General features: G+C 46.4%; 1 protein-coding gene across 8 annotated transcripts in view; it reads right to left on the bottom strand.

Annotated features, from left to right (window-relative positions):
• Nucleotides 1-27481, bottom strand: part of PITPNM2 (phosphatidylinositol transfer protein membrane associated 2) — a 1082174-nt gene that overhangs the window by 393333 nt on the left and 661360 nt on the right. For all 8 annotated transcript variants that reach the window (XM_085633970.1, XM_085633975.1, XM_085633974.1 and 5 more), the window contains one exon: nt 2095-2424. In XM_085633970.1, coding sequence (XP_085490096.1) covers nt 2095-2424 — 330 coding nt within the window. The remainder of the gene's footprint in view (nt 1-2094; nt 2425-27481) is intronic.

Genomic DNA, 27481 nt, shown 5'->3' with positions numbered 1-27481 from the left:
CATGTTAGACGTTCTGTATTAAGATGATGAATAGCAACTCATGACAAATTAATATCACAACAAATATCAGCACCCCCAATCAATTTTTCTAGACGATCTTATTTTTCAATTGCCATATGTACTGTATTTGTATTAGATATTTTGCACACATTTCCCCAGCTATTTGATTGGTTATTTTGAAAGTAGAACAGATATAAGACAGATGCTTCATCTGTCAAAATGTGCCTATTTGGTTTTTGTTTATTATGGGCTTTATTCATAACAAAGGAGTAACTTTACAAATCGTGCCACCTTTTATGGGTTTCACAAACAACCAAGGCACCAAAATCTCTAAAAGTCGCACTCCAGTCTTGAAAGGAATAGTAGATTTTGTTCGAGCATGAGTGAGGTGCGTATTACCTACATAGGAAAAGACCAGGAGTGATCATGCTCACTGAGACATTAAGAGAAGGATCCTGTATAGGAGGGAATATTAATAAGACGACATCTTTCATTACATTGTATGGTCTACGAGGCCTACGTGAAAAAAAGCCTTTCATATCTATGATGCCTGGCCCCTGACGTATACGAGTCCGGACCTCCATTCAGCATACACGCAACTGATCCCTCATTGACCACTCAATCAACTGAAACACACCGGCCAGTGATTGGAATAGCAAAGCCCTAAACCCTGAATTACCCTGGATCCCCACCTCAAACAAAACCTAACTACCTCTGATTAAGGGAACTCCTTAAAACTGCAGTTTTGTGAAGTTTATATAGCTTAAGTCTGTCCCAGTGACCCATGATAGAAGAACGTGGGTTTGGCGTGCTCTCCTTGCCATGTTTGACGCTAATGGCCACCGGATTTATGTTTCCTGTTTCTTTTTTCTCTTTTTCATTTTGTTTATGTCAGGGCTCTGTAGTTACTGTGAGGTGATACCCAGTGTTTTATATAAGAACTCAATAAATAAATGAGTCGTCTTGCTCGTGCCCACGTGTCTATAAATATGTTCTTCTTACAGTAACATGCAGCACAAGTGAGGGAATTGCTGAACCTTCATCCTAAATAAGGCATAATTACTCAGATTTTCCAGATAAAGCTTTGCCTACCAGCCTGCAATGTGTGCGCTTGTCTCCATAGAGACCACATTGGAAAAGGCGTTAGACAGTGGGGTAACAACGGGGGACCAGATCCTTCTACAAAGAAGAAGCTGCGTTTTCACACTAAGTTTAGTTGCTGCCAATGAACTCAATGACTGAAATAATTTCCTCCTAATTCAACTCACTGCACCCCCATGCTGACTACTGAATTGCGTACTGTATGCATGCCGCCCTGCAACAGCAGTTTATCAAGAGCCTCGAGGCATGGAGTGACCATAATGGCTGAGCCAAATTACACGACTGCTGAGAGACATAACAGAAGCTGTAACACCATCCACTCCAGGAGCAATAAACCAAGACTGCACGTATGAATAGGCACATCCAATCCCATCTTCCTTCTTCTAGCTCCAGAAACACTTGCAGAGGGAAGAAGACTCACCCAACACACAAAGCAACCTTCAAAAGACATGAACCCCACACCTTTGTGATCCCATCTGCTGAATCCAATTTACATACGCAACATTTGGAAAACAAAATGCCACGCTGTGCAACAGACCCCCCTAACATGTCTGCCCGTTCACCTTGTTATCAACACCAACACTCCATGAATAAGCATATATTTTGGCGAGTTGGATCCAGAGATCATACTTTATTGCAGTGACTTGTTAATGGAACAGCTTCCCAGACCACATCAACTACTGGAGTTTGGGTGAAATACACCCATGAAAACAAGAAGGCCCAGTATGGTGAACCATATTGTTTTGGAGGTGCATCACAAATTATCATTTATAACTTAACTCATGGGAACTCTTGTACCACCAATGGGGAGAAAGAAAGGCAGAGGAAGGAAGATACATACAATTTATTGAACCATAATACGACTATTACAGCGCTTCAAAAACCCAATCTGCCTTCTTTCTTAAAGTGATCGATAGTCGGGTAGCTTAGTCACATAAGTTGATAGATGAAACTATCCAATAAGATACTGATTAATGTGCCAATATGTCTTACCCCCTCGTTTTGAAGAGCGAGATGACCTGGAGGAAGTGGACCACTGCTTGGTTAAGCCTCTTCCTGACAGCGATTCGCTCATATTACTGGGCGCGTCTATGGCTTCAATGGAGGAAATGGTATTGGCGTCAGCGTCGATCTCTCCGGGGGAGTCTTTGGCTCCGTGGTGTTCCGCCTCACTTTCTGTCAAACTATACTGGGCCATTTTCTGGGCCAGCATGAGCTGAGCCTCCTTCTCCAGCTGCCTGATGTCCTCAATGGTCAGGCCATACCATTCGTCCTGCCAGCACCACGCTTGCCGATGTGCTCGGACCATCACCTTCCTCAAGCCTGCAAAGAAACAAGTCTTTTGAAAATATAGTACAAGAAAAGCGAAAACAAATTACTAAATGTGAATCTATAGCATATTTATAGCACAGGTTAAATAAATATAAATACCTATTCAGGGCTTTGAGTGGGATGAAAAAACGGAGGGGGTCTCTCAAAGGGGCGTGGCCAATGTTATTTTGGGTGTGGCTTAAAAACACCTAAGCTAAAAATCTGTGCTTAGCATAGTGTGCCCCCGACTTGTATTTTGCTGTTTGTCATTGCATCCAGATATATGATACAACAAGTAACATCATAAATACAAGTCACGACTATTGGCTTTGTCAAAGATTGTTAGGTGCATAACATGAATAAGCAGCAACTATGGCTTGTATATAATATTGAAAAAGCTTCAACTTAAAGACCTGGTGACACCACAACAATGTTGCTGCTCCTGAGTTTCGAAAAGAGAAGGGAAATCCAGAGAGAAATTGACTCTCTTTAAAGGGTTTCCCTTCCAATTCTACGCTCCCCTGGCATGACGTCAAGCTGTAACTTCTCCCCAAGTGAGAAGTGAGCAGTGTGAACACGCGCACATCGATGCGCCTGCTGTCACTGCAGTCCGGAAAAAATGGACCGGCTGTGCCAGGGCACAAAACAGAGCCCGATAGAGACCCGTTTCGTGGCCCCCTTTAAAAAACTGCCGGTGCTCAGCACCGGTGAGACCCGGCCCACTTAAAGCCCTGTACCTATTGTTACTTTTTCAACTATCAGATTATGCAACGTGTGTTATTTCTAGGGCATAGGTACTCCCTAATAGGGATTTTTGCTCTGAGCCCACTACACAGACAGCAAATCAAAAAAAAAAAAGACAAGAGTCATGGACGTTAGAAAACCACTTTTTTGATCCTTTGCAGAATGTAATGTATTAGTAAGGAGACGTTGAAAAGCTCCATAATGCCACATTGTGGAGGCTAGCACCAGAAAAATGAGTTTGGTTAGGTGAGCATCACGCTCGACCTCGACATTACTGGTCACTTTCATTTGAACCAAGCAAAATCACAAATTCGAAGAACAAATGGAGGGATCCTGAATTCCAGACTGCTTCGAGCTACTATACCGTCTATCTTAAGCATGTTCAGTTTGAGTTGGAAGATGTCCATCTAATCCCACACCACCAGCCAGCTTTGTTGTAAATTGCACACCATGACACATCAGCATCCAAACAAAAAATACCATATGGATATGCATATTGGTGTGTGTTTGGGTGAGACAACCACGTAGTACAACATACACAGTGGAGAGGCTGGAGCCATGGTGAACACCACAAGCATCCTCTTAGCGTTAAGTATGCAAGGGGGATCCAGAATGGCTTGAGGGTCACCCAGAAGGAATGCCTCACACGATTTCAGACCATGCCCTGAAAACCAATGGCAGGAGCCGTACTGCATGGTCTCCGCTTTCAAACTCTTAGGTATTGGGTGAGACCCAAAAATAAAATGAAAATGGGATAAAGAATTCGAAAAGAATAAAACAGTGATCAAATTAGGCAACTAGATGATTATTATTATTTTACCCTTTTTAATGTATGGTAAGTCTGCCATCCCGCTCAGGTAGGACTGTGCTGGATTCACCTCTGTGGGAACTCTGACCGGTCTTCCCCCACTCCAAGAACAGCAGCAATTCAGAGTGGCGGATTGAATACTCTGTTAAAAACGTGACGGATATCCCGTCTGCGGTATTACTAGTGCCATAGGATATAATGCACTTGTAATACGGTGGTAACCCATCCGCCAAACTCTCAAAGTATGGGGAACACTAAGTCCAGGGAAGACATGTCATGTTACTTCAAGGAACAAGACTGCATGAACCTTATACATCTGTTCATTTTCTATTGTATTTATTTATTAACATTTTAATGTGAAGCAAACATTAGAGGCCCAACTTCTAGGCACAGTGTACAGTTTTTTAAACATTAAATAATCAATCTCATATGGAAGCAAGATAATACGTTCTCATTTTTAAGAGTACAATACACATGGATGAATGAAACACAGGTTTGGGATGCGTCCTATGGTGCACTGCATTGAACAGAGGCATGGATTTAACAGCAACATATTGACTCCCTCCCAGTGGTACCCTAGGCAACCGTCTAGTATTGCCTTAATGTAATATCAGCCCTTGCATGGTCATATCCATATACATAATTTACAAAGGCCTTCTATAGGTGGTGACAGTCTACGCAATATGGGTGGTTTGCTTCCTTTACAATCTTAATATGATGTGGCACATTTGGGGTTATATATAAAATTCAAAACAGATCGAACAAATGGAAGTTCTTACATCAAATGCAGTCTAGGCCGCTCCGACTGGTCTAATGTACTCCAGCGCAACAGTGAACTAGCGCTAATCGGAAGCAGTCGATGTTTAATTACTGGCCTTTTAACCCAATAATTCAGTAAAGGAGGCTAATATCCAATTAGCTTTCACTGTTCAAGAGCATTTCAGCACTTTACTCTGTTCGCTACCTACCAGCGCTGCTGCCAAAGTGATGAAAGCAGTGGCCTAGAGAGAAGGAAGCGGGTTAAATCAAGCGTTTGCTCTGAAGCTTCCTGGTCAGTACGTGGAGCTTTATATATCTCAGTAAATACATTGGTAGTATTTGGAAGTAATTGGAAATCGGTTGTAATTGGAAGTACATATAAAAAAAGACATACACCTTAGATCGCAGCATGAGCAGCCTACTTCAGGATATTTCTGCACACAAAGGCATCACAGGTGCAGTATTTGTCATTTCTCTGGCCACATTGCCTTCTTTCCAGTTCAGCAATTCAGTTTCTTGGAAACCGTGATGGATTCTATGTCAGGACCGGAGGCTTCGGATTATGCTTTTATCTCTCCTCGCTTTATTATTACAAAACTCACAGCAGCCAGAGAGATCTCAGAGAAATCAATAAACAATGCAAAAATCTACAACTCCCTACAACCCGGGAGGAATCCAAGTACGTAGTCCATCAACTATTTCCATTGCCACCGATACATAGTCCCATGTCTGTCTCCTCCCTTCTTCTTTCTTCGCTGCTTCGCAGCCAGTTAAGTGGTTTTCCCTGTTTGGTTGTGTTATGTGGTCGTACATGGTTATTTGATTACAGGCGCTTCTTTGACCGTTTGTATAATTGCAGCGCTGTGTTTGTTCAGTGTGGGCAACGTTATCACCTTTGCGAGCGCTGTCGGCGTTTCCTTTCAGATCCCCAAGCCGGCCGCGGAAACGTTCTCTGCTCCTCACGTGGCCGGCCCCCCTGCTGGACGGCGCTGCTGGTGCGGCGCCGTCTGCGGCCGCTAGAGGGACTCGCTCCTCTCGTCGCTCTCGCGCCGCGGTCCCTCAGATGAGGAGCCGCGCTGCAAGGGAAAGGAGCAGCGAGCCTTGTCCCCGTCTGCCTCACCTGAACGTTCGGTTTATAAACGGATTGTATTCCCTCATTGGTAACTTTGAACGCCCCGGCGGGGGTCCGTATTGCGGGATTTACCCGCGGTGAACGCGCATAGTAGCGCTGTACATTGCACCTTCAATAATCAGGTATTTTTCCTCGCGGTGAGCGCACACATTTGTGGGCAATTAAACAGTGTTTTCTACGCGCTGGGAGGCAGTAACACGGTCAGGTTTTTTCCTCAGGGTTTTGCGCATTTCTGGTTTGGTGCAAGCCTGTCTGTGGTCCTTTGGGCTACCCAAAATTTGTGCAGCCTCCGGCCTGCCCCTAATTACCTTCCTGGTTTTCCTGTGCACTGCACGCTTTACAAGTTCAGTCAAGGGGTATTTTTACTTAATTACCTACCTTAGCAGTATGAATGACCAGACAGAGTACTATGAAGAGGAGGTCCAGGAGTACCTACCTTACGATGATGATTTCTTTGAAGCAGTAGATTCCTCCATTTACAGGGAGGTTAACGAGGTAGTTGGCCCTATGGATCAACGCCTCTCTGACAGAATAGTGCAGGAGTGCAATAGGTTGGCCGCAGTGCGAGCAGGTATCGTGGTGCCCCCCGGCGAGTGTCCTGGGAAGGCCCCCCCACCGTCCAAGAAGCAGCTCCCGGAAGGAGTGAACGTGGATGCCTTTGCACATCTTAAGCCGGCGTTTCTAGCTAAGGCATCGACGGTCGGCCCCACCCCCACCACTGGTGGAAGCTCCTCAAGATATTCGGGACCCTCCGTCCCTTGCAACGGATAATGACACCCAAGGGGATACCGACGAGGAGGTTGGGTCCTCTCGTCCCTGGCGTCCAACGACCACCTCCTCTTCGGCGGCACCGGAGGAGGATTCTGGTATGCTTAACCCCGACGATATCATGCACCCCCTGTCTTCGGCCTGGGTTCCGGGCGATAAGGTTGCCCGGTTTGTCGCGAATCGGCTCCGCAAGCCTCTCAAGAAGGAGACTCGGGGTTGTTTGCGGGCGGAGTGCCCGAGACCCACCCTAGCCGACAAAATTGCTTTTACGCCGGAGTTGGACCCTAAAATGGCCACTTTTTCGGTGAAATACGTGAAGGACCCTAGGAAGGGTATGGATAGATCCTGGCGGTCCTGTCAGGACAAGCTCGTCGACGCTATCGGTCCAATGACGAAGATCTTGGACATGGCGGAGGAGGCTAAGGTGTCAGGTTCGCCAATTTTTTCCAGAAACTGGGCCCAGCGGGCCATTATTTTCATGGGCAACGCTAATTGTGCCCTTTCAACCGAGCGCCGCTGCTCGTTGTTGATCAAACTTGACCCTAAACTTGGTGATCTGGCCTCCTCAGAGGCAGGAGCAGTGGCCCAAGGGGGCCTGTTCGGTGAGCCATTTATTAAGGAATTAGGGAAATTTGTCTCTACGTTTACTTCGCTGGACAAGGCCCAGTCCAATATCAAAAGGGTTTTTACCCAGCGGGTTTTCCGCAGGGCCAGTCGAGGCAGGGACCGCTCGTCCGGCCGCGGATCCAACAAAATTCCTCAAGGGGACAAGGCTCTGGTCGGGGACAATATAATTCAACCGCGAATTACACGAACTTCTATCCAACACGAGGACAACGTTTCAGAGGCGGTGGAAGTTTCAAGTCCAACTCTGGCGGTGGAAATTCCAATGGTAAGTGTCCTTCCAGCAGAGCAGATTCGCATAGGGGGGCGGCTAGCGTTCTTTCAAAGCGCATGGGCAGCTTTAGCCTCCGATGCGCGGGTTCTTAAAACCGTTCAGGGCTTTCATGTAGAATTTTTCGGCAACCCTCAACAAGAGACGCGGCCTCGTCCGCTAGCTTTCAATCCCCAGGAAGCACAGTTGATCGACGAGGTCTCCGAATTGCTCCGCAAAGGAGCCATTTGTCGATCAACTTTGCACCCTCACGGTTTTCTCAGCAATATTTTTGTGGTGGACAAAGCCGACGGGGGTCGTCGGCCGGTTATCAATCTCAAGGAATTCAATGGTTGGTTGGTGTACCGCCATTTCAAGATGGAGGGAATCCATCTGCTACGCGACGTCCTTCTGCCTTCCGATTGAATGGCAGGCTTGGACTTGAAAGATGCCAACCTGGTGATTCCCATCCACCCGCCCCACCAACGGTTCCTACAGTTTTTTTGGAGGGATCTGATGTACGAGTTCACCACCCTTCCATTCGGACTTTCCTCGGCTCCGTGGTGCTTCACCAAGGTGTTGCACCCCGCAGTGGAGTTCCTTCGAGCGCGGGGCATTCGCATGATCGTCTATTTAGACAACCTTCTTCTTATGGCCCAATGTCCCCAGACTTTGTCGTGACATCTTCGGCAGACGGTGACTCTTTTGCAGGATCTGAAGTTCATCATCAACGAGGCCAAGTTGATCCTCAAGCCTTCTCAGTTGGTGATGTTTCTTGGGCTTGTGGTGGACTCCGTCCAAGCGACCCCGAGTCTTCTGTCGCGGAAGATGGCGAAAATTTGCCACGAATTACGTCACACTGTTTCCAGGCCTGTCACCTCTTTACAACACTTGGCAAGACTGGTGGGTCTTCTGTCGTCATCGATCCAAGCGATCTTTCCAGGGCCCTTACATTACCAAGCCCTCCAGTGTCTCAAGGCGTATCATCTCAGGAGAGGTCGATCGTACGATCATGTGGTTCCTCTCTCGGCGGAGGCCAGGGAAGAGATTGCATGGTGGTTGTCCCATATGGAGGCGTGGAATAGACGCGCGATATTCGGCTCAGTTCCGGATTTGGTCATCAAATCCGACGCCAGCAGGTCAGGCTGGGACGCTCGGTGCGGAGATTTTCCCACTGGAAGGGTTTGGTCTCTGGACGAACAGGACCTTCATATCAATTGTTTGGAACTTCTAGCGGCTTCCTTCTCGGTGCGATGTTGGACCAAGGACAGAGTGCAATCATGCATCCTATTAAAAATGGACAACATCTCTGTGGATTGGTATGTCAATCGGTTGGGAGGTCCCCGATCCCGGGCGTTGGCAAATCTAGCGAAAGACTTTTGGGGTTTCTGTTTGGATCACCATATCTCGGTGACGGCAGAGTATCTTCCGGGCCAGAACAATCAGGTCGTGGACTAGCACTCGAGACATCTCCACAACTCCAGTCTTTGGAAGCTGGACCCTCCGATCTTCCAGTGGTTGAACAGTCTTTGGGGACCTTTTTCGGCAGACCTCTTTGCCTCTCGCCTGGACCACCAGGTCCCGAGGTTCTTCAGTTGGAGGCCGGATCTAATGGCTCTTGCCATGGATGCCTTCCTTCAGGATTGGAGCGCAGAACGGAGCTATGCGTTTCCACCCTTTTCAATGATAACTAGGACGGCGGCACAGATCCGCCGGCAGGACGCGGAAGTAATCCTGGTAACGGCCTTTTGGAGGTCTCAAGTTTGGTTTCCAGTTCTTCTGGAACTTTCCTGGGATTTTCCAATCCTACTCCCCCTGTATCCTCACCTGCTTCTGAACCCGGACGGAGATTCTCACTATCTAGTCACGCAGGGGACGCTCCGCCTCATGGTGTGGGGGCTTCTAGGCGACGGTGGACAGGCTGAGGCCCTCTTGTCAAAAGCTTGGGCAGATAGCACCACGAAGCGTTACCACTCCGCTTGGACGAGATGGGTTCGTTGGTGTCTTCGAGGGAACCTGGATCCCGTGGTCGCAGGAGTCGTCCCATCCTGAATTTCTTAGTAAGCTTAGCGTCGGAAGGTTTGGCGTATCACTCCATTAACGCGATCAGATCCGCAATTTCAGCCAGTTACGTTCCGCTGGACGGCTCTCCGGTTGGAGAACATCCATTGGTTTGCAGACTTCTGCGTGGTATAAGATTGTCATTGCCTCCGGAACCTCGCTATTCCGTCCTGTGGGACGTCAATCTTGTCTTGAACCCGTTTCTTTCTTGGCAATCCAATACATATCTTTCTTTGAAGGAATTATCCTCCAAGCTCGCCATGCTTCTGTGCTTGGTCTCCTGCAGGAGAGTTTCAGACGTTCGCTCTTTGGACATTTCGGCACGGACCTTTGCCCTGGAAGGGGTCGTTTTTACAGTAGGTCGCCGTACTAAATCTCGTACCAGATCGGTTTCGTACCCGGCTTTTCGGGACACTCCGAAATTATGTGTGGTGGATTGTCTGAAGGCGTACGAAGACTTGACGCAGGAACTCCGCTCTCCGGGCGAGCAACAACTCTTGATAGCTTTCAAGAAGCCACACAAAGCTGTCTCTTCCCCCACCATAGCTAGGTGGGTGCGCTGGGTCATGCAGGAAGCTGGTATTGACACTAAACAGTTTGGTGCCCACTCAGCATGGGGCGCTATGGCCTCAAATGCTTTCGCGCTGGGTGTGCGTCTGGAAGATTTAATGCGTGCAGCTGACTGGTCTTCGGACTCTACTTTCAAAAGGTTTTATTTTAAACTGGTACTGAATGTGGTGCGGTTAGTGTTAAGTAAGCATTGAACTAGCATAATCCGAAGCCTCCGGTCCTAACATAGAATCGGAATTTGCCTAGCATCGTGACGGTAAGTTCCAATTCTATTAAGGACACGGAGGCGAGGATTATCCCTCCCAGGGCACAATGGTGCGAACCCACCCGTATGGTAATAAGTAATCAGTCTATTCTTCCCTTGTGGTGATGCTAAGTGTTTAACTTACTTATAATATAGTTCTTGTATAATGTTCCGCATTGTGTATCACATGTAGTCTTGCGGTTTTTTCACAAGAACTTACATTGTCTTGTTCTTTTCAGGAAATGATGGATCTAAACAAGATCAGTGATGGAGTGGCATGACTTGCGCAAAGAAAGAGGAAGGGAGGAGACAGACATGGGACTATGTATTGGTGGCAATGGAAATAGTTGATGGACTACGTATTTGGATTCCTCCCTGGTTGTAGGGAGTTGTAGTTTTTTGCATTGTTTATTGATTTCTCTGAGATCTCTCTGGCTGCTGTGAGTTTTGTAATAATAAAGCGAAGAGAGATAAAAACATAATCCTCGCCTCCGTGTCCTTAATAGAATTGGAACTTACCGTCACGATGCTAGGCAAATTCCGATTCTAGTAATCAATATGTTGAAATGGTAAAGTCTGATGGCCTTACCGAGCAAGTAGCACAATATTATAGTCCATGAGCAGCACAGTACTTCAGTGCCAGAGTACCTCCTCGAAGTACAATCAAATGGCCCCTGAGCACACAACGCTATCATAACATCTAGTCAATTTTCAGTACAGTAATCTACTTCGTAAACACACAGTGCTAGGATGATGATGATAGCTCATAGCACTCTACCCCACCACACTGTGGTGATGGAGACCTGATCTCAGATGTGGGCAAAGGCAAACAGAGAACAGTTTCTGAGCACATATACACAATATATGCATGGCTTTGTTCATGCACATCATCACCTGGACTTGCCTACTTCCTTATAGATCAACAACACCAAGATTGTGATCCTTAGAAGAGGTTAAAAACAAAGCTCGAGCATGTGGCATCTTGGCAATGAAGAGGTCAATAATTCAACAACTTACGTTTACAATTATCGGGGAGTTTGGTTTAGTGGTACATGTAATCCTAGATTTCAACCCACCTCATATAAAAGTAAAAGTCTGTTCCTTGTCCTTCTTATTCAGGTGTTTCTACGCACAGATGCAGAGTCCATATTCCATCATAAAAGTGACAAAGCTTAAATTGATGCCATTGCTGACTCATGAGTTAGTAGTTTACCTGGGACAGATGGAAGACTTGTTAGACTTTGCTCGATGTGCGACCCACAGAAGTCTTCTTGGGTTGCCTTCGTCAATATGCCAACCTAGATAATCCTGAAGTTAGGTTTACTCAGGTAGAGTTTGGTGAATGATGCCCAGTTGGTAAAGCCAGCTTACACGATTAGCGAAGCTAAACTTAGTGCTCCTAATCTTTATTACAGCACACTTTCCACGCAAGAAGAAGTAACTTATAATTTTGACACCATCAAGTTATGCCAGGCAGGTGAGATCCTAGATTTAGGTGTTGTGAGAAAGAATGAACTCCAGTATCCGTTTTTTGTTTTTAAAGGAACTTGTATTTCATTTCTAATGATTTGTCCAGGATTATTCTGATTTCGTAACAAGGAAAACTCATGTTATATCCAAAATTCATACAATCTTATAACAGCCCAAAGTTGTCTGCAAGAATGTTTGGAATCATTGTTCTATACACAGAAACATCAGGATGAGAAGTTTTGCTGCTGCCGTTGAGAGAATTTAGGAGCATATGGAAATGTTTTCCCAATAAATTGCACATTTTCCAGACTTTGGTAAGATTGCAGGAATCGCTCTCACATATTTAGTGTACCTGTCCAGCTCCTTCTGGCTGCAGCAAGAAGGTATTAAAGCATGTAAAGATGAAGTTGTATTCTTTGGAATTGTACTAACTCACAAGTGCTGTGTTGTATAGTTACTTTTATTGGTGCTGCGGTCAATGTTGCTGTTTCTTAATGTTATAGTGATCTTAAATTATTAAATCTGTGAGAATGTTAATTCATACACATACATGTCTTGAGGAGGTCAGTGTTTATAACGTATGGATTTTATTTATCTGATTTTAAATTGATGTAGCATTTTAAAATAGCAATGATTTTAATTTATTGCTTATTGGTATATTACATTGACAGATATTTAAGGTAAGTCTTAAAGGGCATAATTTCAGGGTAACCATTTAGTATGTTAATGATTTACATTTAAATTCATTTTATGTCATTATTTTCTTAGTGATATCCTGAAAATGTGCCAGAGAGCTGCCCTACTGTCGGTCAGGTGTACAAACCCAGTCTCATTATCCAATTTTCTATAGTGCAGACATGGTTGAAATGCATCAGATAACTGCACAATTCTACACTAATAATAAAACACAAGAAAAAAAATAAAACAACCCTTGGTTTTCAACAGAGGATAAATGTGAAGCAGAGCTTATCTCAGAGTTAAAAATCAAGAGGCTTGGTTTGAGCTCATGTTTAGGGCTGAAGAAGCCAAATTGATCTCAAATATAATCCAAAGAAATTTTAATATCTTCCCAAAGATCAAATATTCAGGGAGAGCTCCGAGATTAGATTGGGGAGAAATTCATAAGGATGCTCTGGTCTTTTTAAAGGAATAACATGGGTTTGTTTGCTTGAAAACATCACAAGCCAGGAAGAACACTGTAAAGAATGATCTAAAATCCATGCGAAGGAAACTTAACAGAGCATGCCCATCAAATGAGTGTGCTTGTTTTTTTCTTGTTTTTTTAAAAAGTGTTTACTCATGGTGTGAAAAACACAAAACCATATTTACAACCAAGGTAAGTAATTTTAAAAATGTAAATGACATATTTACAATGCAAGGTTCATCTAAACTTTAATCCAAGAAGACGTCCTTTACCTGCAGTCAGGACATGTATGTTTTATTGGCCCCCTTTAGGTGTCTGACAACAAGGGGCATCGGATCAGACTATGCCCAGCAGTTTCTATTTCCTCTTTACACAGTCTGCAAAAACCTCTCTTCTTTCCACAATTCCACCTCGGCTCCATGGCCTATTTAAAGACAGAGCTGATCCAAGTAAAACTGCAAAAAATACTCCTTTCTCAAATCCATAGAAGAATCCCAACTACATCGGAACTGCTGTGTATTTGCACTAATGGCATTATGAGATCTAAATGGATTAACCAATATTATAAATTGATTCACCACTTAAAAAAGCCATGCCAGCTGCCAGAGAACAGGCTGCAATGTGATATTTGAGGAGTCTATTCAATTCAGCCTTTGTTGTCCCCTCATCCTTAAACAATTTGCTAAGCTAGATTCATTACAAATGTGTACCAGAACTTTCATAGTATTCGAGAATGAATTAATATAACCCTAGCTTAATATTGCTTAAACTGCACCCAAGCTGATGCAGGACAGTCCACATAAGTGATATGCATGTATCTATGTGGGTTTATGTAAATATAACCACAAAACTAGCTGTGAGAAGGTCGCCTGGTATATGCTGTCCACTAAAGTGGGCACCTAGTACCAGTCCAGACTACCCTTATGATGTATGAGGTCAAAGATAACCTTTAGAAAGCTATCATAGGGCTCCTTCTCTCCCTTCAGTGAAAAGGACATCAACAAGATTCTTCAGAGTATCAACCCATCTAATCATTTCAGCGACCCGTTGCCTCCTTCTATCTTCAAAGAAATCAAGAACGTCCTCATCCCCACCTGGACAAAGATTGTAAACGCTTCACTGTCACAGGGCTCGATCTCAGAGTGCCTAAAAGCAGCTCAGGTATCACCTATACTAAAAAACCCCAATGCTGATAGAGCTGACTTTAACAACTTCCGTCCTATCTCCAACATTCCCACCCTAGCCAAACTCCTAGAAAAATGCGTTCAATCCCAACTTTGTGCGCACATAGAGAATTTCCAACTCCTGGACCAGCATCAATCTGGCTTTTGGAGGGGGCATAGCACTGAATCGGCTCTCATTCATGTCCTGGATGACATTTTAAAAATGCTCGACCAAAATGAATCCTGCCTCCTAATCCTCCTTGACTTTCCTCCGCCTTCGACACGGTCAATCACAATAACCTCATATCCATTCTGAAGAACAGGATGGGCTTCTCTGGTCAGGTGTTACAATGGTTCTCGTCTTTCATCCACCACAGATCACAAAGAGTCAAGGTGAACCACACTCTCTCCCAGCCCTCTCCAGTACTCATGGGGGTCCCCCATGGTTCCACCCAAACTCCAATACTCTTCAACCTGTTCTTGGAACCTTTAGCTAATACACTAAATTCCACGAACATTCTCTTCCATATGTATGCGGACGATACGCAACCTTGTTTGAAACTCAATTCCCTGGACAACTTCATCTCACTCAACACTATCCTAACATCTACTCAAAACTGGTTAACCGATAACCACCTCCTGCTCAACACCTCCAAAACAGAATTCCTTCTCATCTCTCCTACAAACCACATCCCCAAGCCAGACCTTTGGCTGAATCACCTCACTGCCTTCAACTGCTCCCCCCTCATTATAGACTCAGCCAAACTCTCGGAATCACCCGTGACAAACATCTGAACATGAAGAATCATATCGGCAATGTGTGCAAGGGAGCTAATCATTTGATGAGGACTCTCAGAAATATCAAACCATTCCTTCCACAATCTGATTTCAAGCAGGTGGTCCAAGCGCTTGTGTTACCAAAACTTGATTATGGTTGATTATGGCAGCGCTACGCTCTGTGGCCTCCCCAAATATACCTTGACTCCACTAAGGGCATCTATGAACACCGCGGCTAGACTGGTTACAGGTACCAAAAGAAACGCGCACATATCCCCAGTGCTAAAATCCCTTAAATGGTTGCCTTACAAAGCTCGAATTCAGCTAAAGATGGCTTGTTTGGCACACAAGGCCCTCCATTTCAAAACCCTCAGATACCTAGCGCAAAAACTTGAACTATCCGGGGGTGGTAGAACCTCAAGAAGTGCAAACTCTTTCCTCTTGAAACCACAAATCTATAGAAAAAAGAGAACCTGCCAACAAGCCTTCTCCGGCGCTGCCCTGAAGATCTGGAAACTCTCCTCCAGGGCTGCTTTCAAACTGGAAGCTAAAAGATTCCTAATGAACAAGTTCTTATCTTAAATGGGTTATGATTATCTGCTCGAAGTCTCTGATCCTACAACCGTTAAGACTTTCATTTGATGCTACTCTTCTGTACCTTACCGTTTGCCCCCTTCTTAGCCCGCTATATATTAGCTGTTGTATTATTCTCCTTTGACCCCTTTGTACGGTAATTATTCATGTTTGTTATGCTTTTGTTGATGTCGATATTGCACTTCCTTCCATCTTTTTGTAAAGCGCTCCAATATCCTTCGGGATCTTGTTCGCGCTATATAACATTTTTTAAATAAAATATCCTAGTGGTAGCTGTGGAGAGCAGCCTTCAGGCATAATCTTGAAGGAATGTAAAGCAGCTTGTTTTACCAGAATATCACCTGAATGACTAAATGAAGGGGAACCACACAGTAGTTATATAAAATTATGTATTTAATAATATAACACTCTCTACTATCCTCTACACGAGGATAAAACACAAAGCACACTATACGAGATCAATAGAACGGTTGTAAGTAGCACAATACACAGCGGGCTCCAGGGGGAGACCAAACCATATACTAAAATAGAGTTATAACAATCACGACTTGACTAGACACAGTGACTAGTGCACGTAGAATTGCTGGGACCCCAATGAACCACCCAAGGTAATGACACAGGGAGCCCACGGAAGACGGGTGCAGTGAGGAAACACAACCGCATGCTCCATACAACTCTGGGGGAAAGTCGCGGTTGGATAGTAAACATTTAAGGACCCTTCTAGGAGGACTTTGAGCGAATCCTTTTGGAACTTAAGAGTTTGAAGAGCCACCCCACCCGTGGATACCGTAGTATCCGAGTTACCTATCCCACAGGAGCCGGGTGCATAGGTCTTAAGTGGCGTCGGAAACTCCTGTCGTTCTTAATGGAGGGTTGTGAAGAAGTACTGCTGCTGTGAAGGTGAAAAGGGTCCGGATGAATCCAAGCCTGGATTCTGGAAGGAAGGAACCTGAAAGCAGAGGGGACAGAGTCTGGGTCACTTCAGAGTGACCAGGGGCTCGGGAGACAAATGCCCACCGATGTTGGGTGCTTTAAGTGCGAAGAAGAGATGCTTGACTCTGCTGCCACGAGGACCAGGAGACATTAAGGATGACCAGGAGCTGGATGGGAGCTGTTCCACCACGGATGTCGAGTGCCGAGGAGTCGATGTTTGGCTGGAGCACCAACAAAGCCTTGACAAAAGCAACCCACGCAGGTAGGTCAAACAGGTTACAGTGTGGACCAGCAAGGTCCAGGGAACTCACCAAGCAATGGGGAGTCAGGGCACGTCTGGAGCAACCAGGAAAGCCCACGAGAAATCAAGATGACCCTCAGGAGGACCCACAGGCCGAATGACCAGGAGTCACGAGGGGACCTCAAGCAAGATTGCAAAGCACCAGCCCACGGAGCACACGGTGCGAGGAGGCCGGAGTTCTTTGGTGCAAATAATGCTCAGGGTCAGAGTTCAACGCACAAGCTCGGGAATCGCCAACAAGCATATACAACTGCAAATGGACGTGGTGCATAGGGGTTTGGGTTATGCAGTCCCCACGAGGGATACTGGCCTCAAACTCGGTGAGAAGGCAGATCGACCTCAGGGACCTTCAGAAACCCACCTCCTTTGTTGCTGAAATCTTCAGAGTCCGCAGGAGCTCAGGAGCAGTTAGGTGCCTGCGAAGCAAGGGAGTGACTCCTTCACTCCAAGGGAGATTCTTCTTTTGTCTTAAGTGCACCACTGGTCCTGCACAGAGCCTGTATGGAGCAAAGGCACAAACTAAGCTTCGGAAGGAAAGCGGGACGAGGTTGAGTCCATTCGAGGTCCAGCGAAGTCCAACGTGCCCAGACGGTCGAAGGTCAGGGGTTTCTTCTTGTAGAATTTTGTCCACGTAAAATCTAAAGTCTTACAGCCAGGTAAGCTCTTTTGTACCCACGGGAGAGGGTTGGACAGATTCAGGGGACCATCCTAGGGGAGGGGCAGGACAGAGCGATGGCTACACCCATGTTCTTTGTCCAGATTTGCGCCAGAGCAGGAGCCAATGGCTCCCAGAACTGGTTTGAGCTGGACTACGCACAGGGACACCAAATGTGGCCCAAGTGCAGACTTTCAAGCACTCTCAGAGTGGACCCACCCAGCCCCAATACACTAAATCCTGTCTGGGAGGTGGTCACACCTCCCTGTGACAGGATGCCTATTGTGCTGCCTTCCTCTGCTCGAGCTTGGCTCAGCAGCAGGAGGGCAGAAATGTGTCTCTGGTCGGCAGCATCCATTTTGTATTGTCCGGGTCGAGAAGGCTGGCACCGGTTAGACCAGTGACCCCACGAAGCTCGCTTCCGAAGGGTGGAATCATACCTCTCACACCAGTTACTGGTGTGAAGGTATGATTCCAAGGTGTTTGATACCAAACACGATATGTTTCTATGCCGCTGTTTTCGAGATAGCATTTACCGCGAGGTTATAATGCACCTCTAACTACATGTCCGGTTGAGTCACAGACAACCCGGAAAAATGGTCTCTGAAGGCAGCAGAGAGGCTCTGCTCATGCAGGGGCACCCTCTCATATACAACCCAGAACCCTGCCTTCAGGATTGTTAAGGCCTGCTATAGGGGTGACTTATAAGTTTTAAGTGAAGTGACCAACAGATATAGTGAACCTATATCTAACTTAAGTGGTGCAAGCACCATCTTACACAGGCTGCAGTAGCAGATCTAGAGTTCCATTTTGCATGGCCTCTCATGGGTGGCATAATACATGCTTCAGCCCATTGGAGGCCTCTGGGGTACCTATGCCCTTGGTACATGTGTACCATATACCGGGGACTGATAAGGGTACCCCAGTATCCAATCTGGAGTGTACCAAAGTACAGGTATGTCAATTTAAGGGAGAAAGCAGATAGACTGGGGTCCTGATTAGCAAGATCTCAGTCAGACTAGTCAAAAACAGTGAGACATCAAGCAAAAAGTGGGGGTAACCATAAGAAGCAGATCTTACTTTCCTACACAAACCAAGCTGTAATCTAAGGTCTCTATCACAGTAGAAGACCTCACGCCACATATTTGTCTTTACAAAGGTGCCTCGATCACATCTATGCTTTCCTTACAATACGGGAACCAAATCAGAGATCCACACACCAGGTCTGGAAGACATCTGGCACCATGAACTGCAATAAAAGGAACTATAGGAAAGTCCCCATATTTTTTTTAATTACATCTACAGAGGGTGTTCAGCAGGATGATACTCAAACTACCTGTTTCTAACATCATAAAGGGTTGCTCATACTTAAGCAGATGGGAGACTATAGCACATATTTCAGTGGGGCCATAGAAGTCTTGCACACCACCACCCGAACAGAACCCCTCCCGCCCAGTCAGGATATAGGAAGGCCTTGGATTATATCACACATACGCATCAGACAGTCTTGGAGAGCATCCCTGATGAAGCAGTGCTAAGCAAAGTAGAATATCCACAGTATATGTACTTAGCTGAGGCCAGAGAAGGGTTCAGCAAGAGGCTGAGAGGGGTTGAGGTTATGAAAGGTTCTGAGACTGAATCTGAAGGGTTTGATTATGGAAGACTGAACAAGATCCCTGGAAACAGCAGGAAGTTCCAAAAGGTGCCCAACCTCTGAACATAGCTGCTTTGCCAATGGATGTAGCCAAGCACTCTTGTTCTCCTGGCAAAGGCTTGATGCACAGTTTGGTTCATTGATAGTGATGAAGGCTGTGAAGATTAGCATGCACTTCCATCTCTTCTGCCCTTATCGCTCAACCTTCATTTTTTCAAGCACCATAACCCAACAAGTGTGCACAGCCCTTTATTGGCCTAGCACTGGAAGACTTTTAGAACCTGGACACCGCTAGATATGTGGATAATGCCGGACCCTCATACAGTGGCATAACGCACAATGATCGGGCCCACCTGCAGAATGTGATGAGGGACCCTGGCGTCTCCCAATAAGCATAGATATTAATTGGTCTTAGGAAAGCAGAGTGGCTTTCCAAAGCATTAAACTATGTTGTATTCCATACCGTTGCACACATTCTGCAAGGCATACAATGGCATGGTTTAAAGGGCGAGGGGGTCCCCTCCAAAACAAGAAAGTCTAAAGGCCCCCCACCCCGTGGGGGCCTCCAATACGCCCCAGCCCTTATACAAAGACAAACGTATTATCTTTGACCCTGGAATACTTTACATTCTTCCTTCCCAAAACCTCCCCCAAGGGCTCATTCCGACCTGTACTGGAACCAAGACCTTAATTGATACTAAAAAGAATGGAGAGGCATGGAAGGGGACAAATACAGGGGCGCGGACAGGGCAAGAGGGAAGAGGCAATGAAAGACAGAAACAAGTACTGCCCACTATCAACTCCATTACAACAAACAAATGATGGACGGAATGCTGACAATGCAGACATTCTCCCCCAGTCAAGAGATCTGGGTTAAATCCATTGTTCTTTTGCCCACTACACCACCCCAGTTTAGACATGGCCATATGCAAATCAGTCTTGACCCTGTGCCTCATGGGAACAGTCCAGCCCGAACCGCCAAGCCATGTCTTCCCTGGACCGGAATCAAGCATCCTAGGACCGGTTTCTGGCTATCAGCCGTCATCAGCCAGGATAGCTTGACTCCAGTGGCTGGCAGTTCGGGCTGGACTGTTCCCACGAGGCACAGGGTCAAGACTGATTTGCATATGGCCATATCTAAACTGGGGTGGCGTAGTGGGCAAAAGAACGATGGATTTAACCCAGATCTCTTGACTGGGGGAGAATGTCTGCATTGTCAGCATTCCGTCCATCATTTGTTTGTTGTAACACTATCAACTCCAGCCATTTTGTTGGTAGGAGGTGGCTGTATATATCAATATCATCTGTGCTCTGGTGTGAGTCAGGTGTAAGCCCTAATGATCAGTGGCGGCCGCTGCAAAACTCAAGTGGGGAGCGGTGGAGGGGAAGACGGGACAGGGGATTAGGGAAATAATAATAATTTTTTAAAACGTACCTGGTCCGACTCTGCCAGACACCTCAGTGCTCCTCTTCTCTCCCTATGGTGTCCCAACAGTCCCTGGGACACCAGCACAGGCTCCCCAGCCAATCCTGGCACTGCTCTCAATAGCATGAGAGCAGTGCCAGGATTAGTCTGAGCGGCTTGGTTTGCCGCTCAGACAGTGCCTGGGAGTATATGCTGTTTCTCCAACCCGGCTGTACAACACAGCTGGGTTGGAGAAACATAAGTGTGCATGATGGTTTGCCCGGCCTAAGACGGCTGGTCAAACCATCATGAGCACTTACAGTGTGTACTACTCCTCTCTTGCTGGCTGTGACGACAGCCAAGCCCCGCCCAACCCAGACTTGGCTGGCTCTAGAGGCAAACGGAAAAAATAAAATGACAATAAAACCAATTTATTATCATTTTATTTTTCCTGTTTCCCTCAGCTAGCTATCAGCGAGGGGGGGCGACGCTCCTCCACCATAGCAGAGGAGCTGCCGCTGCCAATGATGGGCCCAAGACAGCAGCCGTAAAAATAGCCACTAACAAAGCCAATATATCTCGCCTTTGCCTATGTGGACCTATTGTCTTTAGTGATACTGCACAGCATCAGTGAAATGAAAAAAATTTAATTGCCAATACTCAACAGCATCAATCATAACAATTATGTATTTGCTAGCATGCACCATCACAGAATGCATACGTGTGGCTGCGTCATCAAGCATGTGTGCAGATGCTATGGTGGCCCTAGCGTGAAGTAAATGCACATATGAATCATGCACATGCAGGCGTCATGACGTGGCTGCCGTTTTATTTATTTATTTACCATTCCAAGGTGGTGGATGTCCATCTTAATAAAAAATATATATAAAATCTGTAAGCTCATTTTCGTAAAGGAGGGGCCCAGTAGCATTATATGGCAGATACTATGCCCTCCTACAAAGTTAAAAATACATAAATCTATGTATACTTAAATAAGTAAATAACAGGACATGGAGGTATATGGCGGGTATAAAAAAACTAGATGAGGAGCGACAGAAGAAGTAATACATGACTGGAGGAGTGTGAGACAGAATGCATTGGGAGTGGGGGTGGAAAAGGTGATATGGCACACACCGGAGACAGCAAATAAACACACAAACTCAAATGAAGTGCTAAGAGCAAAAGGAAAAAACGTATTCCCTTGAATGTAAGTGATGGAACAATATAAGTCATCCAGTCAAACGTATGGTAAAGAAGCTATGCTCTAAAGGAGAGACAAACACAAGAAGAAAATAAATAAACAGCAACCCAATGAGATTGACAATAAAGCCAACCAATGATAAACAATGGACTGACCTGAAAGTATTTGTATTGTCCACAATAGGTGTTTCTAAAAACAGACACTGCATGTTGTAGGCAAGACCTCAGAATGAAGGCAGAGTCGGATTGGTAACGCGGGCACTCGGGCAATACCCGAGTGGCCGGTGTCCAGTTCCAGCTGTGGGCTGCTTTTTTAAGCAGTCTGGGGGGAGATTTGGCGGTTTCTGCGTTGTTCTAATGCCACCAGCGCCCAGTGGGTGCCTGAGTGGCCTTTCTGGAGGCAGATGGGCCTCTATTATCTCCCTTTTATCAAAGGGCATCCATACCTGTATGTTCCGAATCCTAGTTTGCCTTTTGACTTTTGTGTAACTGGCATCTACTCTTTTATTTTACTTTTTCTTCTTCCTTGTTGTATTTTGTAACTTGTACGTATGAAAATTTCCTCATGTAACGGTCTTGGTTCTAATGTAAAGTGCTCTGACACCTTTGGGTAAAGTCCGCACTATATAAAACTGCATTAACTAAATAAATAAAATAAAGGGCAGAGGTGTCACTCCCTTTCTCTCGCTGGGGCTGGCCCATTGACATATGCATATTGAGCAGGTGCAGGGGGCCTGAGCAAAAGTGGCCTCACTTGTATCCAGGAGTGTTTCACCAGTGTAAGCTAATCAGTGCATTCCCCCCCCCCCCCTTTTTTTTTATAAAACTTCGCCGAAGCAGTGTTTTTTAGCGGACGATTTTTTTTATCCCAATTTAACCCTGAATGAAGGACACCAATGTGATGCGTTGTGAACGGTGCAGTGGACATTGGCTAGGAGGAACAGAAGTGCTGTTTACTACTTCCATTCCCTAGCACTATAAATAACTGGTGTTATCTAGCAATAGCCAATTTATGATGTTCGATTTACTGACCTTAAGGATTAAAGGCTGCCTTCCCGAGATTGGAACTCATGACCTCTGAATTGTCTTTCAACCACCGACTATTACCACTGCTTTCAAACCACCCATTCCCCTGCCATTTCTCCTCCATACACCCTTTCCCCTTTTTGGTTTCCCTGGTTATTTGATTGAAAATAATGTTTGGTCTCAAGGGGTCATTGTCAGTTTCTGTGGTGTCCAATGGAGTGAAGTGGACTCCTACATTGCAGGTGGACGCCATCTTTCAGTGGCATAGTCGCTCTGCTCAGTGCCATACAGGCCTGTGAGATGGCCGCTCAGTGCTGGCGGCTGTGCAGTAACAGCAGGTGGCAAGAGGGCCAGTGGTCCATCACTACATGTTGGTGCGAGTGTATGCGCCATTTTGTGGAACCCTAGGAACTTGGAAACCAGACACATTGATCCACTCTCTTAAAATATCTGAGGAGAAACAGCGGGGAACCAATTAACGGCCTAACAAGGTGGAATAGGCCCCAGTCCATGAAGACAAATAGAGCTCCTAGGCCTCTTAGTTGGAAAGAAAAATACAGCTAAACTTGGGGTGCAGGGGGGCCCACACACCACCTGTGACACTTCACCTAGGCCATAGCAGAGAATTCTGCCCTCCTCCTGGCGCCATTTTCTCCTCAGTGTCGAATATTGGAAAGCTGAACCCTCTAACAAGCCCCAGCCCCAGCCCCTTAAGCCTCCTCCTTCACTGCCAGGCACGGGCACCGGGGGCTAACTGGTTCAAGCCCACCCAGCAGACGGATCTTCGGAGGCGTGCGCGCGGCCCACCCCTAGGGGGAGAGCAGAGCACGCCGGAAATCCGTCTGCGCCATGAGGTGGTGTCTGCGCGACCCTGGTCCTACAGCGCCGCGACGTACGGGTAATGAGCCCTCGAAGAGTGATCTCTGACAGCCCAAGGCCTGCGCCGCGGGCAGGGTCAGGGGGAGGCGGGCGCGCTGGTGACAGGAATAGATTTAACAAGGTAAGGCACAAATAGGATGTCTGTCACCCGGAGAGAGCGTCTCCTGAGAGGGATCTGAGCGGCCGGGAGCCGGCGGGGGGGGGGGGGGGGGCGTGGAAGGCAGAGCCGCTGTCAGCACCCCTGGGTACCGTTTAAATATAGAGTGCACTCTTACCCCCAATCTTACAGCCGGCTCAAAATATAACTCATCACAGGCCTAGACATCAGGCTTTTGAAAGAAGGACGAAATGGCGCGAAGCCAATCAGAAGCATGTCTGCGATGGAACTAGATAAAATTGTGCTTCACGGACTAGAAGATGGAGCTAATAAAACAAATGAGGATGCAGGAAAATAATTTAGAGAGGGAGGTGGATTGGCCAAGAGCATGAGAAACAAAGAGTCTGAGAGCGAATGTCCCCCTTCTGTACTGCCGGACATAAGTTTGATATCAACAGGGCCTACTCCGCCCTTCATCCCTTCAGGATCAATACATCGAGTACTATTCCACTCAATAACAGTATACCCTGCATTGCAATATTTGCTCAGATAGTGCCACTCATTTGTGACCATAGCTTTGATTATGAGTAATTCCAACCTTGTCAATACTGAGTGGACTGTTGTTCCCACACCTGGATTAATCATGTTTATGTACAACCAACCCGATTTTACCAGCCACAAAATCCGCATGGTAAAATCGCCCTGGGAACAGACTCGTTCCTAATACCCTACCAGACCCTCAGACAAGGCAGGCAAGGGCATGGGGGAGCATTAATGCCCACCGCCAATTTTTCTGCCTTTCCCATAATCCATATCTCCATCCCTCCACCCCTGCCTTACAGCAGTGCCTGCTCACTGCAAGTGGTAAATGTGTGCGGAAAAGGGAACACCGTTTAGAAGTCTAGCCAGTAATTCTAGTTCCCACAGTTATTCCCATTCTGCGAGGCTTAACTCGCAATACCACCCAGAGAACTCATATTTCACCCCCCATTTCCTAAACTTAGAACCGCGGAAAAGGCAGCCATCCCGTTTATCTATCTTACTTGTTAAGTACCACTAGTGACAGTGACTATCTGCATATCTTCATTTCATGAATCTGGATCTGGATCTGTGATTAGTGGTTAAGCATGACATTTTTTGCATCTAAGTAAAAATGAAGCACACAAAATCCGTGCTTAATTCGTCAAAAATGTTAAGGTATTACATACGGGTGCACTGCAGCTGGCACAATCCACATCACTTTAAACTGCAGATTTAAATGTGAGCTTTATCCTTTTTTAAAGATATATTAAATAGTTAAATGCTCCACAAATTAACTTTTCTTAAAAATACACAAAGTGCCACCATGTGGTGGATTCTCATAAATACTGTGTTTTGTATACTTCGGTGTTTACAAATAAACACCGGCACAAATTAAACACTCCACAGAATGTTCTTTGAATCTGTCTCATTCATGTAAGTATGAGGCGGAACCATTACCATGGAGTTATACAGAATCGTCTCAGAATTTCTAGCTCTCCGCTTTACTTGATGCCAAGTGAACTCTTTGGGACAATAGTGCAGATGCACATTTCGATTTTTAGACTGTTTGGTGTTACCGGTGCAACAATATGATGCGCACCATGTCTACGATTTATTGCAGCAAGCTATGCTGTATTTTTAAAAAGCATTTTCTTGTTGCCAAGTGTTTTTCCCACCAAAATCTACTATTATCAAGAAAATCTTTAAGGTTAAACAGATTCTAATCATGGTATGTCTTTGCCACTGTAGTGCTTAATTTGTAGTAATAATAATAAATAAATGACAGTGCCAAATCCCAAGGCTGCCTAATTTTGATTCCACCTCATGCCTCTTCCACCACCCCACACTTCCTGTCGCTTTATCTCAAGCTTGAATGTTCGTATTGCCGCTGTTGTGTCTGTGGGGGCCCGAGAGCACTACAAGGACCAGAACGCTGCGGGGTACCGGACACCTCGCCGCTCCCCCCTGTAGCCGGGGGCTACATCTACTCCTCGCGTCTCCCGCTCTGAGGGAGACGCTTTGTATTGCCGCTGCTGTGTCTGTGGGGGCCCGAGAGCACTACAAGGACCAGGACGCTGCGGGGTACCGGACACCTCGCCCCTCCCCACTGTAACTGGGGGCTACATCTACTCCTCGCGTCTCCCGCTCCACGGGAGACGCTTCGTATTGCCGCTGTTGTGTCTGTGGGGGCCCGAGAGCACTACAAGGACCAGGACGCTGCGGGGTACCGGACACCTCGCCCCTCCCCCCTGCAACCGGGGGCTACATCTACTCCTCGTGTCTCCCGCTCCGCGGGAGACGCTTCGTATTGCCGCTGTTGCGTCTGTGGGGGCCCGAGAGCACTACAAGGACCAGGACGCTGCGGGGTACCGGACACCTCACTCCTCCCCCCCTGTAACTGGAAGATTTAAAAGCGATTAGCCCTTTCCGCCATGCAGGTCGCGCGCGGGCGGGCACTGGGCTAAGCCCGGGCAAAGGGCGGGCCGGCAGAGGCTGGGCTGGGCTGGGCCCCCACTCTGTGAAGATCACTTCGAACTCCGAGGGCGATCAAGGACCCAGTTGTGGACTTGAGAAGAGGTAGCATTACTGTATATGATAGACTGGACTGGGAGATCACTGTTTTAGACTCAAGTAGGGTGCGGATCTGGACTGTTTATTTTCGGTTAGCTGGGGTGGTTTTTTAAAAAAATAAAAAATATTTTATAGACCTAAAGTTGGTTTCGCTTTTTTTTTTTGTATCTTGAAGGGGGGAGACCTCTTGTGCTTGCCTATCGATCATTATACCTGTAGAAATCGTATGCAATGGCTAGTACGGTACAAACAAGGTCATCCAAGCTGAGCTTGAATATTTCACCTAATCCTGTTCTGCGATCAAACCTGCTCATCGGTGCGGTTGCTAATGAAATCGAGCGCACTGAGAGGCGTCTTTTATTAACCCCGCAAATCGACCATACCCCCTTGTCCCAAGAGTCCGAGACTGACATGGTTGTAATCCCCCCAAATATTCTAGCAGTTTCTCCATCTACTGACATTCCTTGCGCCCAGCTGGCGACTAATGACGATTTAGAGACCCAGATAGTGGGGGGGGGAGGGACAAATCGCTAGGAAAAAAAGGATTAGCACTAAGAAATCCAGGCAGAAGAGGGGAAAAACTACCCCTGCCTCGACCGAAATCAGCAATGTGGCTGCAGGGGAACTTAAGGGGCACGCGCCGCTACCACAAGTACCCCCAAACTGGGTATCCCAAATCATTAGTGACTTGCAGAATTATTTTGAGCAGCTCATCAACACTCAAATGAAACTAATTCTGAGTCGGCTAGACAAAGTGGTAACCTTGGTTAAAACAAAGGGGGTGGGGGAGGGTAATACTTCGCCTCCACTAACAACTGCTAAAGTCACTGAGACTATCACTACGATCCTGTTAGTTGCACAACCAAGTAATCCCCCAGAAGGGCAATCCACCATTGCGAAGCGTCCTCTATTGTCCCCAAACCCCCATCATCCACACACTAGTCGTGTTCTCAATGGCTATACTGTGAGCTCAGGTGATGTTACTCTAGCCCCACCAACACGTATCCCCCAAGTTATAGCCCATAAGCAGCCCTCACCAGAATTTCCACCCCAGTGTCAATCTGAAGAGCCACCCCCCAAGGCGATCATTAACCCTCTACCCTGTATAAACTTACCCCCAGAAGCGGCCCCATACGTAATTATACTCACGGGGGTCCCAGAGTTGAAGCCAGATCGTACAGAGGCCTACGATGAACTCAAGAACAAAACCATGTTCCGG

The sequence above is a fragment of the Triturus cristatus genome, chromosome 11 (genome assembly GCF_964204655.1).
Source record: "Triturus cristatus chromosome 11, aTriCri1.1, whole genome shotgun sequence".
Lineage (NCBI taxonomy): Eukaryota > Metazoa > Chordata > Amphibia > Caudata > Salamandridae > Triturus > Triturus cristatus.
The sequence above is the reverse complement of the archived record's forward strand: the minus strand, read 5'-3'. Positions and strand labels throughout refer to the sequence as shown.